Genomic DNA, 27,794 nt, shown 5'->3' with positions numbered 1-27,794 from the left:
CTCTAAATGTGGTGGATGTTAGTCAGTGGGTCTTTTGTCAATGCAAGTGTACATTTTCCCATATCACTGTGCGGTAAGATCAGTCAACATTGCCACTCCTTTTCTATTTTGGAAGTGTGTAACATCTCCAGCTACTGGAAAGGGCTGCACTGAGAAAGTGAAGAACAGAGACTCTTAAAACTAGACCTAAACCTGGAAGGTTTTGGGTTTGAAACCTGCGGTTGAGCACTGTTGTTGTACCTTTGAGCAATCTTCTTCACCTCAACTGCTCTAGAAAAATGATACATTTCTATGTAAGTTCTGCTGAATAACATAATCAGACAGGTAATAATAATAATAAATACTGGGATCCATTGAGAAGGCTGTTTGAGCAGACTTTTAAGATGCACATCACTGAATCACTCAAAGGATTTCAGGTGTCAAGAGGACACAGAGAGGAAGACTGGCGTGTCTGTTTGAGTCAGACTACCGCGGGTGGCAGACTCCCTCTTCTGAAATTAAGGAAAAGTTTTCTGCTACTGTTGCTATTATTGTTCATCAGGTTTTTACCCAAAACTGACTTCATCCTGAGCAGCTTCCTGCCAGCTCACTTACTAACAAAATATATGTCTGTAAATATAGATTCTTGTAAAGAAAAGGTATAATTATATTTAAATGGGAGCATTGCCAAACAGGGGTAAACTTTGTCAGAACTTGTTAAGACTTAGTAGTAAAACATTTCAAGGGCTTCAGTCTTGTCGGACGTGGACCTACACCCTGTGCTCATCGAGCTCTGTGTGGCAGCCTCTTCCAGTGGCACTGTGTGAGAAACAAAGGTACGCAGTCCTTTATGACAGGAGCCTGTTCTTCAGTCTCAGGCAACGTTTCTTTTCAGCTAACAGTGGGCATTCGAACTACCTGTGCCCCAGACCTACTGTGCTCTGTCACAAAGGACAGACTCCACATGTGGGCATGAAAATGTCAGCACTGTGGATGTGGAAAATAACCCTTTGAACAGCAACATTTGAAGCTTATTTATTACTAAATAATAAATTCACTGAGTGAAGCTGATTTAAAAATAAATGGGAACAATAATAATAATTATTATAACTCAGGGATATTTTAAGGATTTCCTGTGTTTTCAATTACAAGAAGCCTTTGAAAGCTACTCCAGTAAATGTGCTTTTCTGTGGTAGCCGCCTGAGGAGGCAGAAGCACTCAACACTGTGTTGAACCACAAAACACTTCAAATTAGAGTGTTGTGATTAGCTCATGTCTGTGCTCCTTCACTTAATTTCATAAGCAGCAATTATCACTAATTCATATTTGATGCCTTTACTTCAGTGGTAAGAAAGGTGGCCCTGAGCCAGTTTAAACACATTATAGACAAATCCATAAAATCACAGCTGTTTCCTAATAAGAACATTCATGTTTGCTGTTATAACCACTTTCTAAGAAATGTCTTAATGAAAGAGTCTCAATTCATATTAGCCAACAAGACTCCAGTATAAATTAATTTGTGCACCTGGTTTTGTGTGGTCTTTGTATCACTGGAGAGTACAGGAGGCCTGCAAGTCTTCACTGCACAAATGGATTTGTCTGTCATTGATTTGTATAGTAATGTCTGGTATAGTAACAGGCTTAATTAAGTAAGCATCTTACTCTTTTCACTACAGATCCACACTTATTTCTATTTTATCAATGAAACATTGCTTACTCTTTCGAGCCAGGTTCAATTGTTTTAATTCAGCAGAATGTCAAAAAGAGAGAATATGAGGCACTACAACATCTCACTTGGTAAAAAAAGGCAGAAAGCTAAAAACACAATTTTCAAAAAAGTGCCCACAAAAAGTGCCCTCTGCATGTAAGAAAATAAAAAAAACAATTGTCTAAAAACTCGAATTCACCCAAAATCAATCATTACTATTCATCGCATATAGACAATACCCCATATCCCTTATCTGTATATTAGTGGTGGTTCAGTAGCTATGAGAAGAATTCAGTCATTCCTTGGCTTTGATGCTTGGCTGTGCAAGGTGCAGGTCAGTCAGCACTCCCTCATGAGGGCGTGACAGCACAAGGGTGGGCTGCAGGAGGTGAAGGGAAGTGAGCAATGCATCCTGGGAAGGAAGAGCTCATCACCCAGCTGTGCACATAAAGAAAAGAAATGGCATGAGCTGGGAGTTGTCCTGTTTCCCAAGTGTTCATTCCTAATTCAGGCCTTTCCAGGAGGTTCAGTGATGGCTGATTGTGGGGAAAGAGGTGTGTCCTTCACCAGCAGCACCACAAGGGTGGCGTTGCCTGCAGGAGTTGCTGCATCTCCAGTAACCCAGAGAGCCCTGCCTCCTAATCCCAAAGCATCTCCCAAAGTCAGCAGAGGGCCAGCGGGAGAATCCAAGTCATGGCTTGGCAGCACTGTGACCACGGCCCGGACCCGCAGTACCTCGATCACGGATCCCAGTTTGTGCTCCAGAACATTCCCTTATTTTCCTGTTGAATTGCTGTTTCTTGTTGTCATTACCTAATTTATATTGGTTGCTCGAGAAAGAGACCTGAAGGTTTCACACTCACTACGTAAAAAAAGACAAAAGATTAAAAAGGTGCCCATGGGCTGCAATGGGTGTTCCTGCGGCAGTGTTTTCTTTATCAGTCCCATTCAAAACATAGAGAAGGGTGAAGATGGAGCAACAAATCATTAAGACAGGCAAAGGAACTGGGCTGGAGTTTCTGTTTCCTGCTTCTACCCCTTTCACTACATGTTTACTGCTTCACAGGTCAGGCCTTTTGGCCTCACGTTCTTGTAGCCAAGGGGTTTCCTGTCTCTGTGGAGCTTGATTTCTCTGACCGGAGGCAGATTACCTTTTTGTTATATGGCATGAAAATGAAAGATGTGAATTCATTCTTAGCCATTTCAAATAGTTTTTTTGTTCCAAATCAGTTACACCCTTTGTTATTGGAGATGTTCTCTACACATAGCAACAAAGATAAAAGGCTTTAAATCCCACATGGATTGTTGATGGAAATTCACTGAAGCGGTATGTCTTAAAGAGGAAGTGAGGAAGACCTGCCAATAGCTAATAAACTAAGTTAATGTATTTCATTTGATGGAAATTCAAATTTATGATTCTCAAAGGGCTTACAAAGAGTAGGTGAACTGCAACACAACATTCCCCTGCATAAAGCCAAGATAAGTGGATAAAGGAAACAATTATTTACAACTTTCACTAATATAATTTCTTTCACTAATATAGTTTCTTATTTATACTTCCTCAATCATGAACCATCAACTGAATCCTTCAGACAAACTATGAGCTCCTTAAGCAGTTGCAACTACTCCATCTTTATAAATGCTATTTTGAGTCCCAGGATAGCATATTTTATTCAACACAATGTAAAAGTAATTAAACAGAAAACCTGAAAACACAGTTTGATGAAATATCTAGACAGACAAAATATAAATGTGTTTTTTTATGAATCTGTGCTTTTAACAATTAGTTTGTTATATAACCATCTAATTTGAAACTGATAAGATTTTAAGTCTTAACTTATGGCACCTTTTAAGCCAATCAAATGTTGACATGTCACAGGATGTGCCACTTACAGAACCCACGTCACTGCCGGGTAGTGATGTGACCCAGGCACGAGCCTGCCATTACTGGATAATATAGCTCAATCTTCACTGAGAGCCAGTGCCTTTAATGGGTGAAGCCTCTCAAAACACCGAAAATGTGGTTCTTTGTCAAAAGAATTTAGTTACCAATCAGCCTGGTTTATTCCTATGATATTTAACTGCTGCTGGAGAAATAATCACAGCATACACCTTCCTCTGAAACAAGCACTACCGAGCCTCCCGCTGCATTGCCAAATAGATACAATAAAAGAGGACACTTAAAACCTGCAACATTTCAGATCAAGACCTAATGACCTGAAAAAGAAAATCTCAGACAGGCACTTACCATCGTCTTTGCGTAAGAAGCATCTCCACAGACATATGCACAGGCACAGAACAAGTAGGGCTGCCACTGCCGTAACTGTGATGAGAATCGTCAGAGCTGTCCCAACTGTAACAGAAGCACACAAGACATGGACTGTGACAGTGTGAGATGGGCATCACTGCAGAGCAATAGATGTACTTCCAAACACTTCCTTTCCACGTCCAGCAGATTCAAACAAGAGACTGTTTCCCCGGCAGTTTTGGGTGTTTCACTTCCCACATTTGAACCTGTGTCCATTCATGGCAAGAGAAGAATCTATGTAACAGCTTTAATCAATAAAACATCACATGCCATACTGTAATGGTAGTATCCCAATGTCTAAAAAAACCTCTCCAAGAGTAGTTAATCAAAACAGCATTCTGTATTGCAGTCACAACTATCTGAAGTCCTGCTCCAACGATAACAACCAGAAAGATACAAATTACAGAATATGTCTAACATCGTGACAATTAAACATTTTGTAGAATGCAGAGTATACAACTATGATGTGAATTGTACAATACTTAGACAGGCCCCAGATTATCAGTCAATATTTAAAAATAAGATGTGCTTGGAAGTACAAAAATGATAAGAGTCATGTCCCACGAAGGACACAACAGAGCACCAGTGGGCTCTTGGTACCTATATATCAACCCAAGGATTCAGCTGTTGAATATTCTGATACACACCTCTGTCGCCAGGCTGATAATAGTTAATCATATCACTCATTGAACGTTCCACTGTGTGTGGGTTGTTAGCTACTATAATAATTAAACCACCTGAACTAGAACCACTTCTTATTTGAATTGAATGTGTAAAATATGTATTCTTTAAGCAAAAGTTTAATGTTTATACCATTTAAGACAAGAGTATTAAATAATACTACATTACTAAGCATGTATTACCCATAAAAAACTTCAGTCATGTACTACAGTCTGTTTCTATGACATATTTGTAGTCACACTCTTTGCCATTTTACCCTGAATATCAACATCTGGAAAAATGAAACACGTGTTTCTTGGCGTTTGTTTTACTTTTTTGGGTTTTTTAACATTTGGGAAAAACAATATAATATATTTCCGTCTTTTTAAGTACTTCATATATAAAACTTTAAGTCACATAATTGTATGTGACTGAAATAACTCTTGGCAACAAACCAGGAAAAACAAGAGTTGCCCCTGACATGTTTTTTTCGTCTAAGCAAATGATCTATACAAATCCTTCGAAGACAACACTACAGACACCAAGTAATGGCTTAGCAAAACTGCCATCATAATCAAGCATGATTAGAGATTGCAGAAGGCCCGCTATATATACTTTGCAGAGTAAAGACTCTTTACTCTAGTTGACAGTTCATTTGAATGTGTTATTCAAAAATTAGGCCTTTAATTAAAAAATGGAGATGTTTCTAATTTTGTAACAGTGTAGTTGATATTCATTAAGGAAACCGTTATTGACTAACATGGTCACAACTCACTGATTGGACATACACTAAAAATAATCATTAATATAGTCTACAAAGGCATATATTTCCTTAACTTGATTAGCAAACTCCAGCCACCTCTGGTGATTACTGCCTAGTGTACAAAAAACATGGGTACTTTGGCAACACAATCTAAATAATTTCTATGATTTCCACTGCCATGCACTCTGAGAAAATCTTCAAGTACTATTCAAGCAGTACTGTACTCCATATTCTAATAATGTTGAACCACACTGGAATTGATTTTTAAAAATCAATTACAGAATCTCCTTAAAGGGGAACTGCAACCCTATTTTTATATTTCAGCGTTCCAAAGAATCAGCATTGATGAGTGAATTTCAAACTACAATAAAGTAAAATGTACACTGTCACGTGTAAAATGTCACCTCAATTTTCGTCACAAAATAGACCAAATGTCAGGGTATGCACAGCACCATGCTCTGTGATTCAGAACGAGGCAATCAGAATTGAATCAGTCTCAGAATTGCAACTTAAAAACTCAGAATTCCGAGTTTATATCTCGCAATTGCGACTTCACAACATCCCACATTTCATTGTCTGTCCTTTTGTTATTGTAACGGATTCGGGTTCTAGGGCTTGTGCCCTCGCCGTTCCCACCCTAGTTCGTGACTCACTGCATTGGCTCGAACCCAGGTCTTCCCAGCTGAGCTAAAGAAGACCTTCTTTTTTAAGTAAAAAAGGACATACAATGGAAATACGTAAAAAGTACAAGTTTCAGCTTTTATAACTGTGAATTCCTCTGGATGTGAAGTGTTTATTTCTGTATCTTTTTTTTAACATTCTCCAAAGTCCAAATGGTCTAAATTCTCCATTTTTGTATTTCTGGTGTTTAAATAAAAACTTTTTAAAAAAGCCCACCGTCCACTATTCCATCCAGGTACTATGGAAGCCTCACTGGCGGGAATGGGATTCCATAAAAATGAGTGTAATAAATTTGATTTTTATCAGGGCACTGTACAAGACAAGTCTTCAGGCCTACAGATCTTATGATCCTGTACGATTTATGAATCTAGTGTAACGGACCGGCCGATATACAGGTTTTACAATCTGTTTGCAGTATGGTGACAGCACCGCCCTCCCCTGCGCAAAACAGGGATGTATGAACTTGGGTGGGAGCGGCGAGGGCACAAGCCCTGGAACCCGAATCCGTTACAATAACAAAAGGACAGACAATGAAATGTGGGCTATTTCGAAGTCATAAATGTGAGATAAAGAGTCACAATTGCGAGATATAAAGCCGGAATTCTGAGTTTCTAGGTCGAAATTCTGAGTTTTTAAGTCGGAATTCTGAGATACTAAGTCGCAATTGCGAGATACCATAGCACGTTTTTTTTACTCCCTGGCGGAAACAGGCTTCCATAGAAATGTGTGCTGCACAACCCGTACTTATTTGCTCATTCATCCCATTACATGATTCATTACAGTGACAACATGGTGACTTACAGTACTTTCACAAGGTTCCTGATTTTGTGCTTAATTTGAAATTTGTTAAATTTTTCTATACCGTCAATGAATTTATTTTGTTACCAAGATTTCATAACCAGTCTGAGAAACTGGGACTGGAGATCCCCTTCAAAACTTTTGGTGGATTGAGGGTCGGTCCAGTTTTATTTATGCACATTAACATTATTTGAAGATTAGGAACATTATTTTATTTAAGAATAACATCCCACCAATGACATTATACAAAAACACAAACCACATGATACGTGGTGAAGTAACTTCTTCTACAGATCTGGAAAACCAAAAATACAAAGTAATGTTAATTTAAGATTAAGATTTAATGTCAAGATACAAACAAATCGTTATAGCCTAGACGTTAATCATATTACAAGGAAAACAAAGAAATTCCCAACAGGAAATGAAATGACAAGTGATAATCGGATTCATCTGTGAAAGTATTTTCCCACTTAGCTTGCCATGTTTAATTTGAGTTTATACTGCTGATAAAGTTCAAGAGCTTTTGTCATGAGAATCTTTATCTAAGTGTCAGAATTTTTATTTTTAGTTTCCTGGCTTGGAGTAGCTGTGTTAAATTCGCTTAAAAAAAACAGATGAAAAATTACGAGCTCAGCCAGGAGGAACAGACAAAAGTCCCATCAGAGCCAGCACGCTCAGTTCCTAATGCATCAAAGTTGCATTTTTGAGTGTTTAAGCCAACAAATGAAAAAAAATCCATCTAAAATTACGATTAACTAAGCCTGTTGTGATATTCTGCTAGATCTGTGAACATAAACTGCAATTCTCAGGACCTTTATACAATAAAGAGAAGACAACCATAAATCAGTAATTCACTGAATGTGACAGAAACATTTCTGTATCAGAAACAACATTAACAACATTAAAGTTCAATGTTAATACATAGAAATATCCATATAAACAATCTGTCTTCATCAAATATATTGATTTTTTGGTTTTCATCTGGAATATTGTAAATCCCTATTAGCTGGAGATTCTGCAACCTGATCGATTTTAAAATTAGTTTCTGCTAAATAAAATGTTTCCACCACTTGAAAAAAACACATTCCCTTACATGAAGACCTGTACTAAATTGCACTAAAAAAGTAACAGTCTTCTAAACTTTAGCCTATCTATATCAAACAAGCAAAAAAACCCTATTGCCCACTGTCTTTTCAACCTCCACTGTTTATAGACCTATTCCAGTGTTAGTTATTTGAATGATATTAAATATCAATCAAACAGATAAGCTGGTGGGAGCTTACAGAAGCTGCTTAAAGGGATGAAAAAGTACATACACATCTTTCTAAACTGACAGACTGGAATTTGAGATTAGTATTTTATTATATTTCCAAACTGTTATGTTAACACTGTCGAACCAGTGAAATGAAAAATTCTTTATTTCGGCATTCATGGACTGCATGTTAAATATGGTTTGAAATAACGGGGAGGAACAGCAAAGACAACTTAACTGGCACAGCATGATTTCCATTCATAAGAACGTAAGATACAGTACTTATGATTTCTTAATTAGTTAGCTTTGCCACCATGAGCCCAGGGTCTGGGTGGGAGAACCGAAGACTTGTTCATACAATACACAGGCCACTAGGAGCGCAAATCTGTGTTCTTCACCTCTGACTTATGTGCCAGCCCACACCAGACACTACCACAGAGATTTTATTTTGCCAGACTCTTGAGCGGCTGTGGGGAAGAGATAATGGTTGGAATAAGAAACAAGAAAATCGTCTTGTTTTCTGTGGCACGGCATATGTGTTTTCACAGAGAGTAGGGAAATAGGACTACATCACTTTAACTGTAAAAGTAACTCAGTTTGATCCATTCAGTCAACGCACAGTAACTTTCTGGAAAGGCTGTATGTGTTTATTTTCAAGAAAGACCTTTCAGGGTGGTACAATGTTGACACAGATGGGATTCGAAAAACAAATGATATGGCGCTTACCGCTGGCGAGCACTTAGTTCAGAAAAAGGCTTTTTTTCCCCCCAACAAATATCACGTGGCTGTTCTACTTCTTAGCGGGGGCACTTTTATGATGAAAAGGACCTTTAAAGGCCTGTCCACATCCATGCTATGGAAAAGATTCATCATTTTTTCTTCCTTATTTTAAAATAACTACTGAACTGCTACATTCGGTCATAACATTTGTCTTTGTCAGAAATAATTATACCAAGAATCCCTCCATGGCCTTACAGAGAACATCATCATCAGCTTTGTAACTTCTCTAAGGGTTTTATATTGCTGGTCAAAGGCTAATAGAGATGGTACATATGGTTTTAAATGCAAAACTCAAACAAGATAATGTTTGCTCCATCTGATTATAACAACTTGACAAATTATATTACATGACATTGTATTCCCAGGATGGAAAAAAAAAATTCTTGCAGATTGTGATAAATACTATCACACAGGGGAAAACTAAGAACTGTGACCTGATATGTCACTAACACACTTCATTATTATCTTTGTTCTTCTGTTGGCTGTGCTGGACGAGAGATTGTGTATTCATAGTATAAATGAATTATGCCTTTTACGAGCAGAGTATTGCATCACAAACTTTAATTTTAGGGCCAGATATTCAGGAAGCGGATGTGACCTTCTCTCTTGATGCCACTGGAAATGCTGACAAACAAAACTGGTTAATGAGGGCGAGTCAAGAAAAAGCACTGGGGATCTGTGGATGCCACTGGACATTTGATCAAGGTCAGCTTGCCTTTGCACGATGTCTCACCCCACTGCGTTCTCACAGACACCTCCCTCCTAGGACTTCCAGGTGCGGAAGGGAAACAAGAAACCTGAAGCCTCTGGTGGCATGCAAACACCACCTCACGGCTTGAATAACAAGTATAACTGGATCTACTTCCATCTTTAAACTCTGTGAAAAACTGTCAACAGCGCACAGCAGTCTAATGCATTCAGTGCTGCTGAGTACATACTGTAGCACTTGTCTGGAACATGAGCAAGGAAGAAGGAGGAAGGTGGATGTTCTGCCTTCCAACGGTCCAGTGCTCAAATCAATCAAGATTTTTTGGGCATCGAAATAACTTAATGCAATCTGTGAATATTAAAGAGAAATGAATCACAGGAAGAAAGACGGGCAGCTTCACCAATTATTTCTGTCACTCATGAAAGTTAACAGTCGGTTCCAAAAACCCAGACAGTGCAGAATTCTCCAGCACCAGGCTGGAGGAGCCAAGGCTTGAGCCTTGGGGAGCAGCAGCACTTGCTACCATCTAGAGAGAGCGTTTTCTCTCAGCCTGCCAGCAGCCACGGTCAGGGGCGGAGCACAGCCCCACCTCAGAGATGGCAAGAATAAGCCAGCGATGCCTGTTATCTTTCTACAGGCAAGATTCAGCATTTTCACATAGTGAAACCTTTCAGTGAGCTACCATGATAAAAGCAGAAAAAAAGGGTACTTTTAATGACAATAAACTTGTCATTTGCAATAAAGCCTTTTCAAGCCATGGCAATGGGGAAAGATAAGTAAATCCAGGTTAACACCACAAAAATATCATAGCAAATTACCGTGGCAAACTTTTTAAGGAATTACACTTTGCATTACACAATGAGGACAGAGTGGATGAGTGTTACTCCCTGCCATTCTGAGAACTGAATTGTGGTACAAAGTATACACTGATAGCTGGCATGTGGTGAGTGGACTGGTGCACTTTTACTGCCATCGCATCATCCAGGCGGGGGCTGCACATTGGTGGGAGGGCAGTTCAAGGGAGTCCCCAATACCTGTAAAGCACTTTGAGTGGAGTGTTCAGAAAAGTGCTATGTAAGTGTAAGGATTATTATTAGAGAGGCACCTGTATTTTAAACCAATTCATCTGATAATACACTGTTGATGTGAATTCTCTGAGGCTGATCTGTGTTCTGTGAGAAAGTCCCTAATCCAGTGTATAATACACACATATATAATACAATATAATATTCACATGCAAGAAATTATCATTATTATTTACTTCTGAGGACCCCAAACAGACACACCAGTATACAACACAACCTGAAATTTTTAACAGCTCTTTAGAATGGTTGTGCTAAAGAATCCTTCAACAGCTGAATCCGGGGGCTTAAATAAATAGAAAATGACTCACTTTTGGTGTTCAGAGTAACTCCAATAGGCGATTCTAGGCCTCGGTGGTGGACTATGCATTTGACGGATTTCTCATCCAATAAACTGGCTTGCACAAATAAAGTGCTTATGACCAGTGTGGTCCCATCTGCACGGTCTTTTGAGGAATGGCTAACATTAAACGTCCTGTTGTCAGTCTCTACATTCCATGAAATCTCCGGAGCTGGTTTCCCGACAGCAGAACAGTTGGCTCCAATGATTCCAGGTCCTAGAGATCTGTAATCCAACTGAGGCTTTGGCAAAACTGAAACACAGAGAATGAATAACATTAAACATTCATACTGCAAAACATAAACCAACACTTTTCCCCCAGGTGTGTAAACAGATACTTCACTGTCCTTTTAATCCATATGCTAGGTGCTCTAAAATAAAATACCTGCGTGTTTTATACTGTTGGTTTCATCAGAGTTCAGGTAAAATTGTCAAAATAGAAGTGGACATATGAAACCTAGATTATGAGTCTCTACTATTTAAGGATGCTTAACATATTAAAATATCAGAATTACACTACTAGCTACAAGGGTCATTATGGTCATTATTTTACAGGGAACTTGCGGATATGAGGCTAATTAAAGAGTCCCCATTGGCAGCACACTACACTGCTACACTTTTCAATACCACTTTGCTAATGAGAGAATATTCAGGCAGCATTACTTTAAAACTAACCCTCATATAATGCTCATATGAAAACAAATTGTCCTTTACACCTTCTTTAGCTCTGAACGGGCCATGTTTGGTGCCCAGCTTGCCTGCCATGTTTGTGCTTGAGATGGGAACTGGTACCTGATTCTCCAGTTGTCAACAACAGATTGGTATTCTGTCTCTCTATAATATTAAGAGGTACACCAACACTTTTGACTAGTTGTCCAAAAAACTAAAAGATTGTTATAACATGCAATATATTTCACTATAGTTATAAATTATAAATTGCAATAGTAGACAGTTTTGCTATAGACACAACTCGGTCTCTGCAGATGCAATACTGTTGGCAGGGCCTGTTTAGACTAACAGGCTAGTCCGGTTTCAATATTAATGAACCATTACAAAGCACAGGAGTCAAAATGGATTAAATAAAAGATGATGTTGAACTGTCTGAAAACAACAGTACAACTGCTCATGCCTTTGGTGTTTGAAGTGTTAAACTGGAAGAAGATGCATCATCTTGAAACAGAAGAATAGCTGTTTACTAAGAGCACAACAGAAAGACCCTGTAGTATGTGAACAGAAACAGGATACATTCACTCTGTAGGCTGTGATCTGAATTAATTAAATTGCTACAATAGCTTCTTTCATGGTTTGTTAGAAATCCTTTTTCTAAATGTCTTATTTGCTTTTCAGCTGGCATCTGACAGTTCCATAATAAATAAAAGAGAATCTTTAGCACACTTTTCTGTGCATTTCTGTGACAAAATCACATTAACCAATTAGTAGAATGATTTTTAAAGCCTTCTGTTACAGAGCAAAGACTTTGAGAATCAAGTTTGCTGCAAATAATCTTGCAAGACATCTAGAAAAGAGATAAATGAAATATTTTATCTAAATGCTATTTTGGAATTCTCAGTGAATTTCACATGATTATGAATAAAGAACATTTTGCAAAAGTCTTTGAATGTTAAAACATTCTAATTGCTAAGTAATCCAAGGACCAAGGACTCTCATCCAGCCATTTCTTGAAAGAAACCAGCTTATCATTTTCTTCAACATGGCCATTCAGACATCCACAACCCTTTGTGTAAAAACATATTCTACTGTGTCAACAAACTTCATATAAACGTAACAGCAATTAAACACTAAATAAGGCACATAAAGTACCGGTGCTTTTATTTTTTGTTAGGCGATTTAAAACTTTAATGCACAACAGTTGTAATGATGAAACCTATGTGGCACTACAGCGCTCTCGTTATTATACACTGATCAAACCTCTCATACTGGGAGACAATGGTGGAGAAGGACAGGCACTGGAATCTGCTCCATAGTTCTAACAAATTATCTGACTGAAAGAACATTAATGTCTTCCCTGGTCTAAAGCTGCTGGTGATTTTAAAAGACCTATTAAAGCTGCTGAACTGTGATACTTCCTAAAAGCAGTTGTGCAGCTTGGCTATGAGGGGTCACTTACACTTGAACAATTCTGTTCAACAAATATATGTACAATATATGTACCCTAAGACCTATTCTCTTGAGTTTTATAGAAGTAATAGCACATTTCAGATCTCAGGGACAGGATTTCTTTAGAATCTTTAATCCAGTGAATTACAACAGTCAAAAGCAACTAATCATTTCCTTAGCTCATCGCCTTTCCTAGTAAGATGAGGATCTACAAATGACTTCAGTTTCCTGAAAAGTATGGGTATCACCCATAGGTGACACTACAACAAACAGGGAGTAGTATCTGTATCACCAAGAAGGGCTGAGAGCCTTGCAGAGGTTATTAACTCAAGTTCTGCATGTTGAGGAACTATGCAGATATGCTGTGCATATTCTGGGACCCACCAACGAGTGTGCACTCCTAGGGAGTCTGGCCAAAAGGAACAGTGAACGCTGTATGACCTATAATTAGGCAAATTCCTCTGTCTGCAAGGGTTGAAAGGGTACTATAGAGGGAAAAAAATATAGCTTTGCTATGATTAGAAGCAAGAGTGGTGGCTGCTTTGAACAAGCTATTAACACATAATCATGTTTAGTAAAAATACCTTTATAAGGACATATGATGTTCCTCAAAATAGTTCTTGCATCATCAAATAGTTAATTATTGTTTGCCCACTATCAGCTCTTTTAGACTGTAATTTAATGTGCCCACTTCCTGACAGTGCCGATATTTATTATTTTTATTTTAAATAACACAAGCCTCCAGCATCTTCTGACCTCGAGTCCAATTACAGGAAATACAGCTAAAGAAAAACATTGAGGCCACTGTTGTCAGGTTCTATTAAAACCTTCTGAAAGAGAACAGCGTGTTAAAGTCAAGCACACTTGCCATAGACAGTGAGGCAAGTGACTCCTTTCTTGGTCCCGTACGGGTAGGTGTTGAACTCGCATGAGAAGCAGGCGTCATCTTCCGGTTTCACTGGCGAGATGGAGATCCTGGTTTCTTGCAGCCCCTGGCTGATCGTAAAGCGGTCTTTGAAGAGGTCCTTGACACTGCCTTTGTCCATCTTGCTGTAAGAGGCAACGTCCGCCTTGGACCCTGGAGTGATTTTTCTCCACAGGACCTGCTGGACGTGCTTGACGACCCCATAGCTGCACTGCAAGTCTGTGGATTTCCCGCTCACCACAGTCTTGTTGCTGCCTGGTTTCACCTCAGCTGGAAGAACAGAACAGGAGAAATCCTGGCATCAGTGCTGTAGGACCTGACCTGACTTGGGTTGATTCCAAACTTACTCCTTGCAGAAAGATAGACACCTGTAGTGTGTGACATTTAAGGAATAACCGAAAGGCAGGGATGGCCTTGTCAAAAAATAGCCATAGAGCTATGTTTGGAAACATTCTGTACAGTTCTAACACATTCAGTATTCTGCGGCATTAGGACCCACATAGACCACAGGGTGAGCACCACCTACTGGCTCCACTAACATCTCTTCCAGCAGCAACCTTAGTTTTTCCCAGGAGGACTCCGATCCAGATACTGACCAGGCTCACACCTGCTGAGCTTCAACAGGGCTGCCAGTTGTGTGTTGAAGGGTGATATGGCTATTGGCAAGCCATTTTCTTTTTATCGACACAAATAACACCTCTGGGAATACCAGACTTTTCTGGGTTGTGAAACATGTGAATTACAGAAATTCAGCTTTATTTAAAAGCACCAGAAATCAGGGCAATGTGTTCCGATTTGAGGGCTTTTCGTTATTTCACAGAGATACTAGATATCTCTGTCATAACACCAGTGATAACATAAGATAACACCCCCTGCCCCATGCTAGACTAACTCAGATACTCTGTGTATATTTTATTGCAACAGAAAGAATATTTGCTGATGACACAGCAATGTTTGTTTTTTATGTCATAGAAAGATACATATTTGTTAACCAATGTCTATTCTTCTGGTGAAGAAGTCATTTTGCTGTTACTTCCAGGAGTGGCTTGCCCCTTACCACTTCAGTCTGTGTGGAAAATATCTTCTTTTCACCACAAACCTCAGTTACTGGTTTGTCAGGCTACTGGGCCTCCACATTGCTAAAGCAGTCATAGCTGGCCCAGGCCCTGAACCGTCACAGCCTTTACACTTCGCAAAAACTTGAAATCCTTGGGGTCATTCAGGCGAAGTAAGGGAATGACTCAATTCAGGAATCAAGAGTTCCAATTCTGATACATTCAAAGCCTTTTTCCCTAGCTTTTCTAAATCAGCAAGGTGCATCACTGCGCGAAGGTACTCTGGTCAACTCTTGTCCCCTTGCCTAGCGCCTGTAACTTGAGAACTGAGAAAGTATCAAAACAGATAGTTTCACAATCTATTGCAAAATAAAAAAAAATCCAAAGCTATTAAATGCCAGGATTTTTTTGCACTCTGTCCTTATCATGTGCAATGTGTTTGAATGTGGATGATTCTCAGTGGTTTACGTCTGGTTTTGTGGACACACCAGATGCATACATTTCAGACTTGAAAGACAACGATCCACCTGAAGGTACCCTTATGATATAGGACAAGTAAAACTGCCTATGTAAAAGGACCGCCGTGATCACAATCTGCCCACAAAAGGGAAAACACATGTGAAAAACTGAAAATACATACATCCTTGCAGAATTATCATTTTTATGCCCTTTAAATTTGCCACGAAAACATCTATAAAATTGCCTAATAAAGACCAGCAAGTGCACAGACCAGCTGCGGAAGTGAGGTTTAGTGTATTCAGCAGTAACCGCTGCAGAAAGGGGACGCAGAAGAAGTTTCTTATGTGAGACTTTCCAGCTGGCAAGGGCTCCTGCCTGGAGCTGTGCCACAGATCATGGGCTCTTTTTGTGGCCAAACAGGAAAACAACTTCTCAATCTGTTTATGAGGCCTGCCATCATTTAAAGACTTTGGTTTTCAATTGCTAACATAACTTCTTTAGGTTAAAAAAATAAACATGTAAGACACTGCTATTTCCCCCGTTCCACAACTTTTGGGGCTATATTGAAAATGCCAAAATATTCAATATTCAAGCATCTTATTCTCTCACAATCATAATGGGAAAAAAACATTTTCTTCCTGCATGTACTTCACAAGACAAGGAAAACACAATATAGTCACACTTGTATAGTAATATATGGTATTATTTATTGCAGCATACTAAGTATAATGCACAATTTAAACATTACACTAACAGAATTTAAACAAATAAAATACCTAGCTAATTATTATGCAAATTATATTATTAAAAACTAAACACGGAGATTGTTTCCAGATCACAAGCACACTTAGAAAATCAAGCTTCACGTTTTCACAATAAACAAGAATCTAGAGTTTGATACGCAGCTAAAAAAATCAAAACATTAACAGAATGGTATTCATCTGTGTCATCTTGCAGAATCGTCACTTGTTTTAAGTGTTAACATAACGCTCGCCAGCTTTCTCAATAAAAATGAATGGAGGGATTTCTGAAGGAGCTGAATAATCATGATCTAGTACCGAGGAAATAGATTTTTCTAATAAATTTAACCACTCCCAGAAAAGTTGCATCTGATACAAATGTGAATATAGAGGGAGGAGCCAACACAAGGCTGTTGTGAAAATCAGATAAATGGGCAGGTACATAGCCTAAGAAAGTTAATATTGATAAACTGACAGCTTTGAATGTTGGCATACCCTTTAGTTTAGCACAAATTCTCTTAGGATATTAGGATATTTTCCTCCACAGTCAAATTTCTTTCTTTGCATAAAAAACAGAAACAGGTCAGGACACTTTCTGTGAATGACTTACCAATGACTGTTATGCATGTTTTTCCTTCTTGCAGTCCACTAGGGTACACATCAAAGGCACACCTATGACAACCATCGTCTTTTACGGATAGAGAGCTGAATGTAATGGCACTCGCATCGGGCCGAGATAAATTTACAAGCACTCGACCCTCCGTTTCAGTTTTGTGTTCATTCATGATGTATGAAAGCAGAGTCTTATTTTGCACATCCAGCCATCTGACCTGCATCACTGACTCCCCAGGTTGTAAGCTGATGTTGCATTGGATGGTAAACCGTTCTCCCAATATGCCTTTTACATATTGATGACTTGTGACTTCACCTGGAACAGGTAAGCAGACAAGAGTTACAATTATGCATCACAAGCAGTGCCTTGAGGTACCTCCCAAACACATATTTCCAGATTTACTGTGAAGACCAAGCTTGTAATTCTGGCTTTCTCCTTTACAAGGTCATCCCTGTTGTGGAAAAAGGAGCCAGTTTGCTTTATGGAAGAGTAAAGTTAAGCAACATCTGCCAATTAGTCAGATGTGATTGATAAACAAAGCCTGCTAATTATTCATAAAATTAGAAAGGTTTCAAAACATAGCCCAGTTAGCTAACTGATATGACGATCTCAACAAGCTATCTATTGAAAAAAAGTAATGGTATCGGTTTCAGTGACATGGATTGGTAGTCTGTTTAAGACACTCACAACACGTACTGTACTCTCCAATTTAATGAGTGAAGCAAGTAGTAAAAGTGCTCACTTGAGTACAGGCTGTGCTTAGAGCCTGGATCACAAAATGACAGATAATGACAGGGATTCCTGGTGCACAAATGGCTAAGCACTGCTGAGGGCAGAGTGGGATTCATTTTTTCAATAGAATTTCTAAATTCCTGTAATTACAATTTCCGTTTTACAATGGATCATATAGTGGCTATAGCATCTATATTTTAAATTCAATGGTGAAAATTAATTGAAGCATTTTTCCATGCTAGATGCTGCATTCCAACAGATAGAACCACTCTGTTTCACCAAAGTTAGTTTGCATTCTAGGTGACTTTATAATAATTTGTCAGTGTCCCAGTTTTTTAGGGACACAAAGCATTTGTGCCACTAGAGCAGATTCTAGAGCACAAGCAGAAGATCTGGAAGATCTCTTCATAAAAAGAGGACACAGTAAGTAAGAGTTTGGTTAACAAGGCATGGAGATTGGCTTGTGGCTTTGGTCTAAGTTAGCTAAGAGGAGAGGTATTTGTGTTAAAGAGGACAGTCACCTGCAGTGTGGTAAGATTTGCATGCACATTGCATCACAGTAAGACTCCGATGAAATAGAATGAATTCTGTGACACTGGCTGAAGGGCAAGCTAGCGATCAGCTCTGTTAATGCCCCAGAGTGTTGAGTGGTTAATGCTGTCTGGCAGAGGTAGACTTGTTCTAACAACAGAGCTTTTTACACCTTTGTGTTGGTAATTGAGTCACCAGCTCCGACTGCTTGCCTCTGGTCTGCCACACTCCTCAACCGCAGGGAGGCCTAGAGCACTGATGGGCAACCAGGCCCTTCAGGGTCATGTGGCTTCTATTCCACTTGAGCTCCCACAAATTTAACTGAGCCTGTCATTTGCCAAATAAATGCAATGTATTGTTTTCAGATACAAGCAGGCCACTGATTTTGGCTCTCTAGGACAAGGGCTGCTCACAACTGGATTGGACCAACAAATTCATAGATGCATAAACAAATTTCTTAAAAACTAATTGAAAATGTAAAAAAAAGCTGTAGCATACCTTGTAGTCTGGACGGCAGCATCAGTGATACACATAAAAGTAGGCACCGGTGAAGCACAGCATCATACATTGTAGTCTGTTGAGCAAAAGGGAAGTACAAATTCACTCATCAGTTTTTTCTGATGCTACTTAAGTTGCAGTTGGAAGTAAATTAACTGCTTGTAACCTCCCTTCACTTACTGACCAGAATATGAATGGTTTTGTGGCACAAAGTTGGCAACACACAATTCACCCTAATTGTTATTACTAATTTAAAGACAACGGTACAACACTTACTGTACATCACAATAAGAAAACATACAGCAAAGGTTATGAGGTTTTGAAGTTAATTCTCCACTGTAGCCATTGGAATGAGAGAAGAAGTGGGCACTTCCTAAATATCCAGTCTTTTACAAATTTTCTTCAAAACTGAGAAGTTGCCCAAGTATGACTACATGTGGAAATCCATGGAAATTGTAGCAGTATTGCATCCTAAATATGAAGACCACATAATCCAGCCTGTTTTATTTGTGCCAAAAGTCAAAGACTTTGGCAAGGTACCATACACTTACATGGGTCATAATATACAACAAGGCAAACCCGTTAAGTGTGTGACGCCACAGGGGGAGTGGCAGCCACCTTTGATACGAACTGGCATATCCATTGCCCCTCACAGCCTGCTGGGGCACCTTTTCGCACTTCTCTATTCCTTGACACACACTCTTCCCTGAGAGTGGTGATGTTCTTGGCCCCCTCATCAGGGCACCAGGAGATGCAGCCTACATATTCAGAGACGTCTAGGATCCAGCTCGTGGACTTTCAGACTCAAGAGTCTCCAGCTCGCTCCCACCACCGTCCTCTACAGCTCTCTCTCCCCTCGCCGAGCCCTTCCCTCGCAGACTCCCCGGCTGAACAAGCTTCACCTCCAACCCTTGATGACACTCCTCAGCTAGGAGCCTCCCTCCTCCTAGATGACACAGAGCCTCCTGCTCCCTCGCTGTTGCACCCCCACAAGGGCTACGGGCTCTTCCCCTCAGATAACCTCAGACTTCCAGGGTCCATATCCAGCCATTGCCGACCTTGTGAAGCCACCAGGCTGGGTCTCACACACTCAGAGACCAACAGTGCCTCACTGTCACGCCAAGACCTCGCTCACCAGAAACACCCAAGTGTCTCTTTAGCAGATCCCACTCGTGCCGAGACCCAGCGCACTTTCCCTAAGCTCTCACATGACCTCTCTGGTGTGTCACCCTCATGCCCTGGACTGTGCCCTCCCAGCTGATGGTACACCTTGCACCCGTGCAACTCGTGCCCCACTGCTTTATCACACACACTGCTGCCGGAGCACCTTGTCCTGTGCCTAACCACCAGCGCATTTCTCGCTTTTAGCTCCCAGCAAGCTCTCAGCTCTGACACACACTCAACTAATGTACTCCAGCCCTCTGGATAGCTCTGTTCTTACACACTATAACAGGCTGCCATCCCTTTAAATCTCCGGATCGTCTACAGTTTAAGCCTACGATCGCACAGTTACACAGTCTCCTCTATGACTGTAGCTCTTCCCAGTTCCTTTCGGGATTAAAGTTCCACAGTTACACTCGGGTCCCACTGGAACCTCTTACTCCATTTACCCTCTCATTGGAGCTCTGCTCTACAATCTCCTCTGGGACTGCTGCTCATACTTTCGCCCCTTATCGGGCAAAACTCCTTTCACAGTTGTGTTCATAGTCTCCTCAGAGACTGTCACCATCATATCTCTCCCCTTTATCAGGGTTCCTTCACTCATCTTAAATCTTCATTCTCCTCCGAGGTCATTGCTCTTCTGCTTCTCCCCTTATCGAGAGAGCCAGGCCGAAGCCCCTCACACCTGCTGCCATCCTGCATTGGCCTGGCTCCCTCACTAAGAGCCTCCGCATACGGGAGACCTGATCCCCTGCCCACTCTTGCCTGTGGCTAGCTCAGGACTGAGGTCTCAGCCTGGCTCAGCTCAGGGAAGTGTTCGGCTTGTACTTAAAGCCCTCCAACAGCTGAGGCTCATCAGCTCTCAAACTCTGTTCAGCTGTGGTTAGCAACATCACTCTCCGTTGACAGCTCTGCCACCCCAGGAAACACACCCACTATCACACCACATTAATTAAAGATTAGTCTCTGGGACTTAATGTAGGGGCATTTCAGGCTGACATGAAGAACCGACCTTTATATACTAACAACCTGAGCCTTCGTCAGCCTTTACTTGGAATCTCTACAATTTAAAGCTTCAGTTCACAGAAAAATTATAGCATGGCACCACATTCATGTCTAGACTTCACGATGTGATGGAGCAAGCCCGTGCTGTATACTGTCACGTTCATTTTGATTTTCAGCCACAGGCGCTTAATCAGTGTTTGTAATAATAAAAATCACACATGTGCATGACACAAGGCTTACAGAAATGCCTGTGGTTAGCTACTGCATGGCTGGAGCTCAGTTTAAGAATGAAAAGCCAATTACACATGCTCCAACAGCTACCAGGTCAATGATCTAACAGACCCATACCTGTAGACCTGCAACAAACACTTTCAGGTAGTTTTTTATGGAGGGTTTTATGACATTTGTCATCTGGATTTAAACACAATAGCTCCAGGAGCGCTCCAGTGGAAGTTCTCTCCAAAGCCCCTTAGAAAATTAATGCTGGCCTGGCACTCTCCTTGCCCGCTCATTAACACATCATCACTGGTGCAGGGAAGTCCTGCAGCTGCTCCATGCCAAACTGTCACATCTGTCAACATGTGCAACAGCACAGATTTATTTACCTTGCTAGAAGATCATCTGGGCCTCTTCTGAGTAGTTAAAGAAAATGTCTTGTGGAGCACTATTAAAACAGAAAGGCAGCTGTGTACCCTTAGAGTAAAAAACTAAAGTATTTGAACCTCGAGCACAGGGGTTTCCAACCCTGGACCTTGCCTTGTTTCATTCCAGCTGAGCTCTCAGTACGTTTACTGATCCCTTGTTTAACCGAATAACGTTCCTAAACGTGTGAAGGTTACCTTTTAAAGAGTTTGTTTCATAAGTAACTTAATATCATAAAGATTATGAATAGAAACAAACGTTTTGTGTCAATTGAGGAATCAGTACATTTATAAAGATTAATTTGAACAGAACTCAGCAGTGTACCCAGGGTCAGGACTGGGAACCCCTGCGTTAATACATCCTACAAAACATGGAATAAAAAAAATGCCATGAAAAGACCTGACTCCTCACGCTTTACTTTTTTTTGCTTTTTAAGAGTTTCAAAACTGCATTAGAAACTTTATTTTTTTTTAATTGCCACAACAAATAAATGCATAGAACTTGCCAGCTGTACATACAAGGTACAATTTAACAAATTATTACATTGGGTTTATTTCTTATGACCTTGGTACATACTGTATCGTGTGCAGTTTCCTCTATGTCTCATCCTTATGATAATTAGGCTTTAAAGTTGGAAACCCATATTGTGATACAGTTGTAGGATTTCTTTTCATAACACTTTTTTAAAATGCTTGTGATTGAAGACAGCGAACACATGTAGCAAAATGGCATTCCTGATTAAACCACAATGGATGCCTGACCGCAACCTAGTGTGAAAAGTTCAGGCTACTTTTGTTTTGGGAACTATAGCAGACTTGATCCCATTCAGAATTGCTAAAGAAACCTCACATGTTGCAAGCCTTTTTATACCCAGAATGCATCATCACCTGACTAGTACAATGCCCTTGGTACCATTATCCACTTCTCCTCAAAAGGTATGGGCTGATGAATTCTGAACTTGGAAAGAAATCTGGTTCACTTCACAGTTCACACACAGTGCATTCGTACTATGAATGAGTAGGAGCAAGTGCAGCATGGAGTGATGAGTATTTAGAGCTCTAAACCCAAGGACTGTGGGTGCATGTCCCATATGGGACACAGCTAGTGTACTCTTGAGCAAGGTACTTCACTTGGTAAATACCCAGCTTTATAAATAAAAGGATTTATAAATAAAAGAATTAAAAACTCCTGAATTAAAGCCTGCTCAACTCAAGTGGAATTTTCTGTTGATAGCTGAGACAGGGGACCATCTCAAACCAGCAATGTCTGGACACTTCCTTAACCAGCACCCACATTGACTGAACCTCCTGACCATCTGTTCTGACCCGAGCTGCCCCACAGCATACAAGCTCTTTGTTAGGGAAGAAAACTCTGAGGCTCACCAAGACTCAGCTTCCTCCTACGGATCTGCTTGAAAATGGGAGGAAATGATTAAATTGGTTGTATTTGTACATATTATTAAAAGGATATTTTCATACCCAGTATCAACCTGATGTACACCAAGTTCCACACAAAGCAGGAAAAGTCTCAGTCCTTGACATCATGGGTAATTAAGAATTAATTGTTATGAGGTAGGATAACCTTGTGCTGTGATGTGTTCTCAGTAAAAACAACCAGTAGTTAGTGCCCTGACAATCATGTATTACAAATGCACAATATGAACTTGCTTAATAGGCTTAACTTTCACTCTTTGGTTCTGGGTATAGCAACATTGAAAGGTCTCTTCAGGCACTACATAAACATGTCCTACAGAAAAGATCTACTCACAAATGTCAGACATAAAAATGTCCTACAGAAAAGATCAGATGAAAGATGACTTAAAATTGAATAAATCCCAGTGATCAGGTATGTTGTGACGTTAAATAATATGGAGAAATACCCGACAATAAGCCTCTAGAGACGGGATTCCTGACCCAAGTCCTAGGGGGACCCCAGTCTCTGCAGGTTTTCACTCAAGCCAAGTTCTGAATCTGAGGCATGTCTTAAATGTGATCTCCACTCTGAAAAAGCTGGACTGGATTTGTAAGATCATCCCTGTACCATTCTGAGTTACAGAACTACTGTTATTCTGGTGGGTTCAGTTGAAATGCAATCTCTCCAAGAAGAAAAAAAGGCCACTGTGGAAGAGTCTGATGGATTTTCATTTCCATCTGTCTCTTCTAAATTGACTATTAACAGCAGTTTCGACAGATATAAGAATGCACACTCCTGTATCCCCAAGTTGTCAGAACAGTATACATGAAGTAAAATACAGAAACAAGTCAACAGGCAGATTAATCAATTAGCAGCACCAGCAATTACCAGCAGAGAGAAAACAGATCCAGCAGACACAGAGTTGGCACAAGACCAGGGTGAACTGTGCATTATTCACATTTTGAGAGACAGAGGACTGCAGGAATAAACGTGTTGTGCTCTGAACATGTATTTTTATCAGACAAAATATTTCAGGCATTATTGGCGCCAATATTGTTTGGATGTACTGTAAGAACGGAGACTACAGCTCTAGCAAAGGTCTGATGTCAGAGTCGAAACACTGGCCCCTGTGAAAGGACACTTTGTTCGGGGAAAGCTTGTGCAGAATAAAAAAAGGGATTTACAAAGAAAAAAATGCAAAACAAATCTTGAAAGACAACTTGTGTAATCATCGCAATTTTGTATAATAAAACTTGATTGTGGGTCAGTATTTATGTTCTTAATATGATGATTAATTGTGCAACAAACTGTCATTTTTTAATATGAGCAATTACATAAATTAATTAGAATCCTTTACAAGTTGTTCCTTACTTTATGTGTAAACCTACCATGATTTTGTCATTTCTACATTTTGATCTGATACTTATATATATTATTTTCAAATAGGCTTAGGCAATCTCATGACATATCTCAAATTGTGATATTTGTCCTCACAATATTAACTGACGTCCAATTGAAGTTACAAGCACAGCCCCAGTAGTAATGGACAGAAGGAAACAAACACTGAAGCCAGTCTACTGCCTTGTGGAGAAAGAAAGAAATGTTATTAACCGTTTTGTTCTATACTTTTCTTCTGTGCTGGTAATTCTATCAGTGCTTTGATTGTCCTGAATTAATAACAGCGACAGGCTGCAGCAGCATTAGGAGGGTAAAAGTCAATGTCAAACTGAAAAAGAGAAAGACAAGCAGTTTCAGCTGTGGAGCTTTCTTCAGGTGTGAGTGCATGAGAGAGGAAAGTGGCAGGAATATGAAACACAGGAGAACAGAAGACGGAGCAGGTGAGAATGGGCACACAGGAAGAGTGGAGTAAATGGCCAAAATCTGTGGCCACAGATGTCCCTTTTAATTCCAGCTACTGTACCTAACCCTCTCTCCCTCACACCTGAATAAGATTCAACAGCAGAAATGTTGAAATTTCTTCTTTGGAATTACATGGACAAATGTAGTAAAAGCTGCTGAGGAGGAGCAGATTGTAGCAGACAACACATTTGACCAGAGGATCAATTTTCTATTCAAAAATATAACAAAGTTTCGCAACATCCATCGCAATATTAGACTTTTAAATACATGAGGGGGAAACCTAGCCTACGTTACTCCTTTCCAGAGACATCTTGCTTGAATTATACAAAACTGTTTCTGCAGCTTTAAAACCCAGATACTCGAAACTGCGCTGTGTTTAGGCGTGTAGACTGAATATAACAAAACTCAAGTCGAGCTCATTCTCATTCATGAAGCAGGCATTTACGTGAGTCTTGGCAGGGTCCGCAGAAGATCATGCAGTTTGAGCAAGAGTCTATTCTAGGAAAAACTGGCAATATCATTTATCTTGATGTCGCACAGTTTAGAGTTCGCAGGACACAAGTTTTCAGGTTCGGTTTTCGCAGATCTTCTCGATTTTGTGAACGTTTAGGAATGTGCGCAGATGCCTCTTCAATAGACAATATTGACGCCTACGGCGTATTGGAAAACAGTATTGGAAACTGTTGCATCGACAGTAGCACACAACACCAATGAAATGCATTAATGATTTTACAAGATAATACTGAAATGTTCAGTGTAACCACGAGTCATTAATCATTATCGGGATCATAATAAAAAGAAACCTACAACAAGAAAATAACATTTACTAGTTAATCAAATCTATTATTAAAACGGGGGTGAAAAATGTCCTATGAAATATAAATTACGTTTATTATATAATGTTTTCAAATTATCTGATTTTCATTTTCAGTAAAAAGTTATTTAGACAGACTTACTGAAAGTTAATCGAACTGGATTTATTATATAGTATTATTCTGAGAAATTAATCTGAAAATTACTTTTTTCGAATTTAAATCGATAAAGCATAATCCGTTTAATGGACATAAACATAATCCGCACGAACACTAGTTTTCTAACATCCGCAGCACCGTGTTATTGACCAAAATTGTTTTACAAAATACTACTGAGTTCGTGGCTTTAAAAAGCAAATTTGCTTTATTTGCAGTTTTATTTCTGGCATATTTTGCTTCTGTCCTTATTTCTCTTATCTCTGCAGTGCACTCTGATAGCAAACCAGAAAAAGCGATTTGTTTTCAAACGCATAGAATATTATCATAGCTACTTTTAAAACCGATAACAATTAGATGAAATTGTCGTGACTTACCTGCGTAAAAGTTTTGTGCTAGCTTCAGACACGGATTACTATGAAAACCGACCAAAACCATGTTTCTGGGCTCCTATAACAAACCCGTGTTTAAAATGTCCCGCCCCTAGTTTGTTGGGCTGAAGCGAAAAGTAAACATCTACCGCCTCCCCGCCTCCCCGAAAACACAAAATGAAGTCTGCACATATACTTAAAAACAAAGCTTCTTTAATTTCATAAATATCATTGAACAAGATATATTAAATGTGTTTTCTTTCAATTTTGCTCATGTATGTTAATGATAAAAGTGGTACCTTTATATTTAAACAACACCCTTGTATCACAGTACAATAATAATTTTGAATTATAATAATATAAATCTTAATAGTTAAAATAATAATAATAATAATCATAATAATAATAATAATAATAATAATAATAATAATAATAATAATAATAATAATAATAAAAATAATTGCTTACACTTATATAGAGCTTTTCTGGACACTCCACTCAAAGCGCTTTACAGGTAATGGGGACTCCCCTCCACCACTACCAGTGTGCAGCCCCACCTGGATGATGCGACGGCAGCCATAGTGCGCCAGAACACTCACCACACATCAGCCATCAGTGGGGAGGAGAGCAGAGTAATGAAGCCAATTCATACATGGGGATTATTAGGAGGCCATGATTGGTAAAGGCCAATGGACCAAGACACCGGGGTAACACCCCTACTCTTTTTGAGAAATGCCCTATGAGTTTTAATGATCACAGAGGGTCAGGACCTTGGTATAACATCTCATCTTAAGGACAGTGCTTAAGGACAAGACAGGGACCCTTGAGGGGTTACTAGTCTATCACAGGCTAAACGCACACACAGAGACACACACATGGTCACACCTAGGCCCAATTTTCCTAGAAGCCAATTAACCTATCAGGACGTTTTTGAACTGTGGGGGGAAACTGGACCACGCAGAGGAAATCCATGTGAAAACATGGGAGAACATACAAACTCCACACACACAGAGCCCCAGGTCTGGAAATGAACACAGGGCCCCAGCATTGTGAGGCAGTAATGCTAACCACTGTGCCACCACACCACCCTGGATACTTAGATTTTGATGTCATCAATCAGAAAATTATTCCATGTCTTCAAAGATTGTCTATTTCATCTATTTTACGATGACGCACAAAGCCTACTGGACTGGGTCTCTCCAGGCTGGTGGTTAGAGATCACTGCAGTATACAAAAGTGCAGAACTCCAGTCCAGGCGGATCTCCATTTCTGCTGGTTTTCATTCCCACTCTGCTCTTAATTACCTGGTAGAGGTCATCTTTAACTTAACTGGACCAGTTCAACACTCATCAAAGGTCTTTCACAAGTCCCCTAGAAATCCTGTTGGACTCTGAATCTTGAGGACTGGAGTTTTGGAGTTTGGAGCAACAATATGCATGATTGTGGTTTGTGTAATACCTTGGGAATGTTTCATTCATTATGGGTTTAGTCATTTAAATAAAGACCTACATCTATTTAAGGAAATTCTCAATTGGCCTTTTCTTGCACACGTTTTTTGGGGTTTGGGGAGAGTAAATATTTAGGTTATAACGGCGAGGGCAACCCTGCTCCTGGAGATTCATAGTCCATCTGGGTTTATAAGT

General features: G+C 39.7%; 1 protein-coding gene across 4 annotated transcripts in view; it reads right to left on the bottom strand.

Moving 5' to 3' along the window:
• The window catches only part of LOC102699246 (OX-2 membrane glycoprotein), a 41,480-nt gene extending 15,225 nt beyond the window's left edge, over positions 1 to 26,255 (bottom strand). Inside the window, exons 1-8 of one of the 4 annotated variants that reach the window (XM_015363528.2) lie at positions 26,158 to 26,255; positions 21,503 to 21,561; positions 18,732 to 18,807; positions 16,968 to 17,285; positions 14,047 to 14,373; positions 11,032 to 11,313; positions 3,936 to 4,067; positions 1,682 to 2,125 (exon numbers count right to left, since the gene is read on the bottom strand). In XM_015363528.2, coding sequence (XP_015219014.2) covers positions 2,118 to 2,125; positions 3,936 to 4,067; positions 11,032 to 11,313; positions 14,047 to 14,373; positions 16,968 to 17,285; positions 18,732 to 18,801 — 1,137 coding nt within the window. In that variant the 5' untranslated portion in view covers positions 18,802 to 18,807; positions 21,503 to 21,561; positions 26,158 to 26,255 and the 3' untranslated portion in view covers positions 1,682 to 2,117. Of the gene's footprint in view, positions 1 to 1,681; positions 2,126 to 3,935; positions 4,068 to 11,031; positions 11,314 to 14,046; positions 14,374 to 16,967; positions 17,286 to 18,731; positions 18,808 to 21,502; positions 21,562 to 26,157 lie in introns of those variants that run through there. The other 3 variants (XM_015363527.2, XM_015363530.2, XM_015363529.2) reach the window with 3 other exon arrangements.
• Between the last annotated feature and the right edge of the window lie 1,539 nt (positions 26,256 to 27,794).

This window comes from Lepisosteus oculatus, chromosome 15 (genome assembly GCF_040954835.1).
Source record: "Lepisosteus oculatus isolate fLepOcu1 chromosome 15, fLepOcu1.hap2, whole genome shotgun sequence".
NCBI lineage: Eukaryota > Metazoa > Chordata > Actinopteri > Semionotiformes > Lepisosteidae > Lepisosteus > Lepisosteus oculatus.
This window is presented reverse-complemented; position numbering and strand designations above follow the sequence as displayed.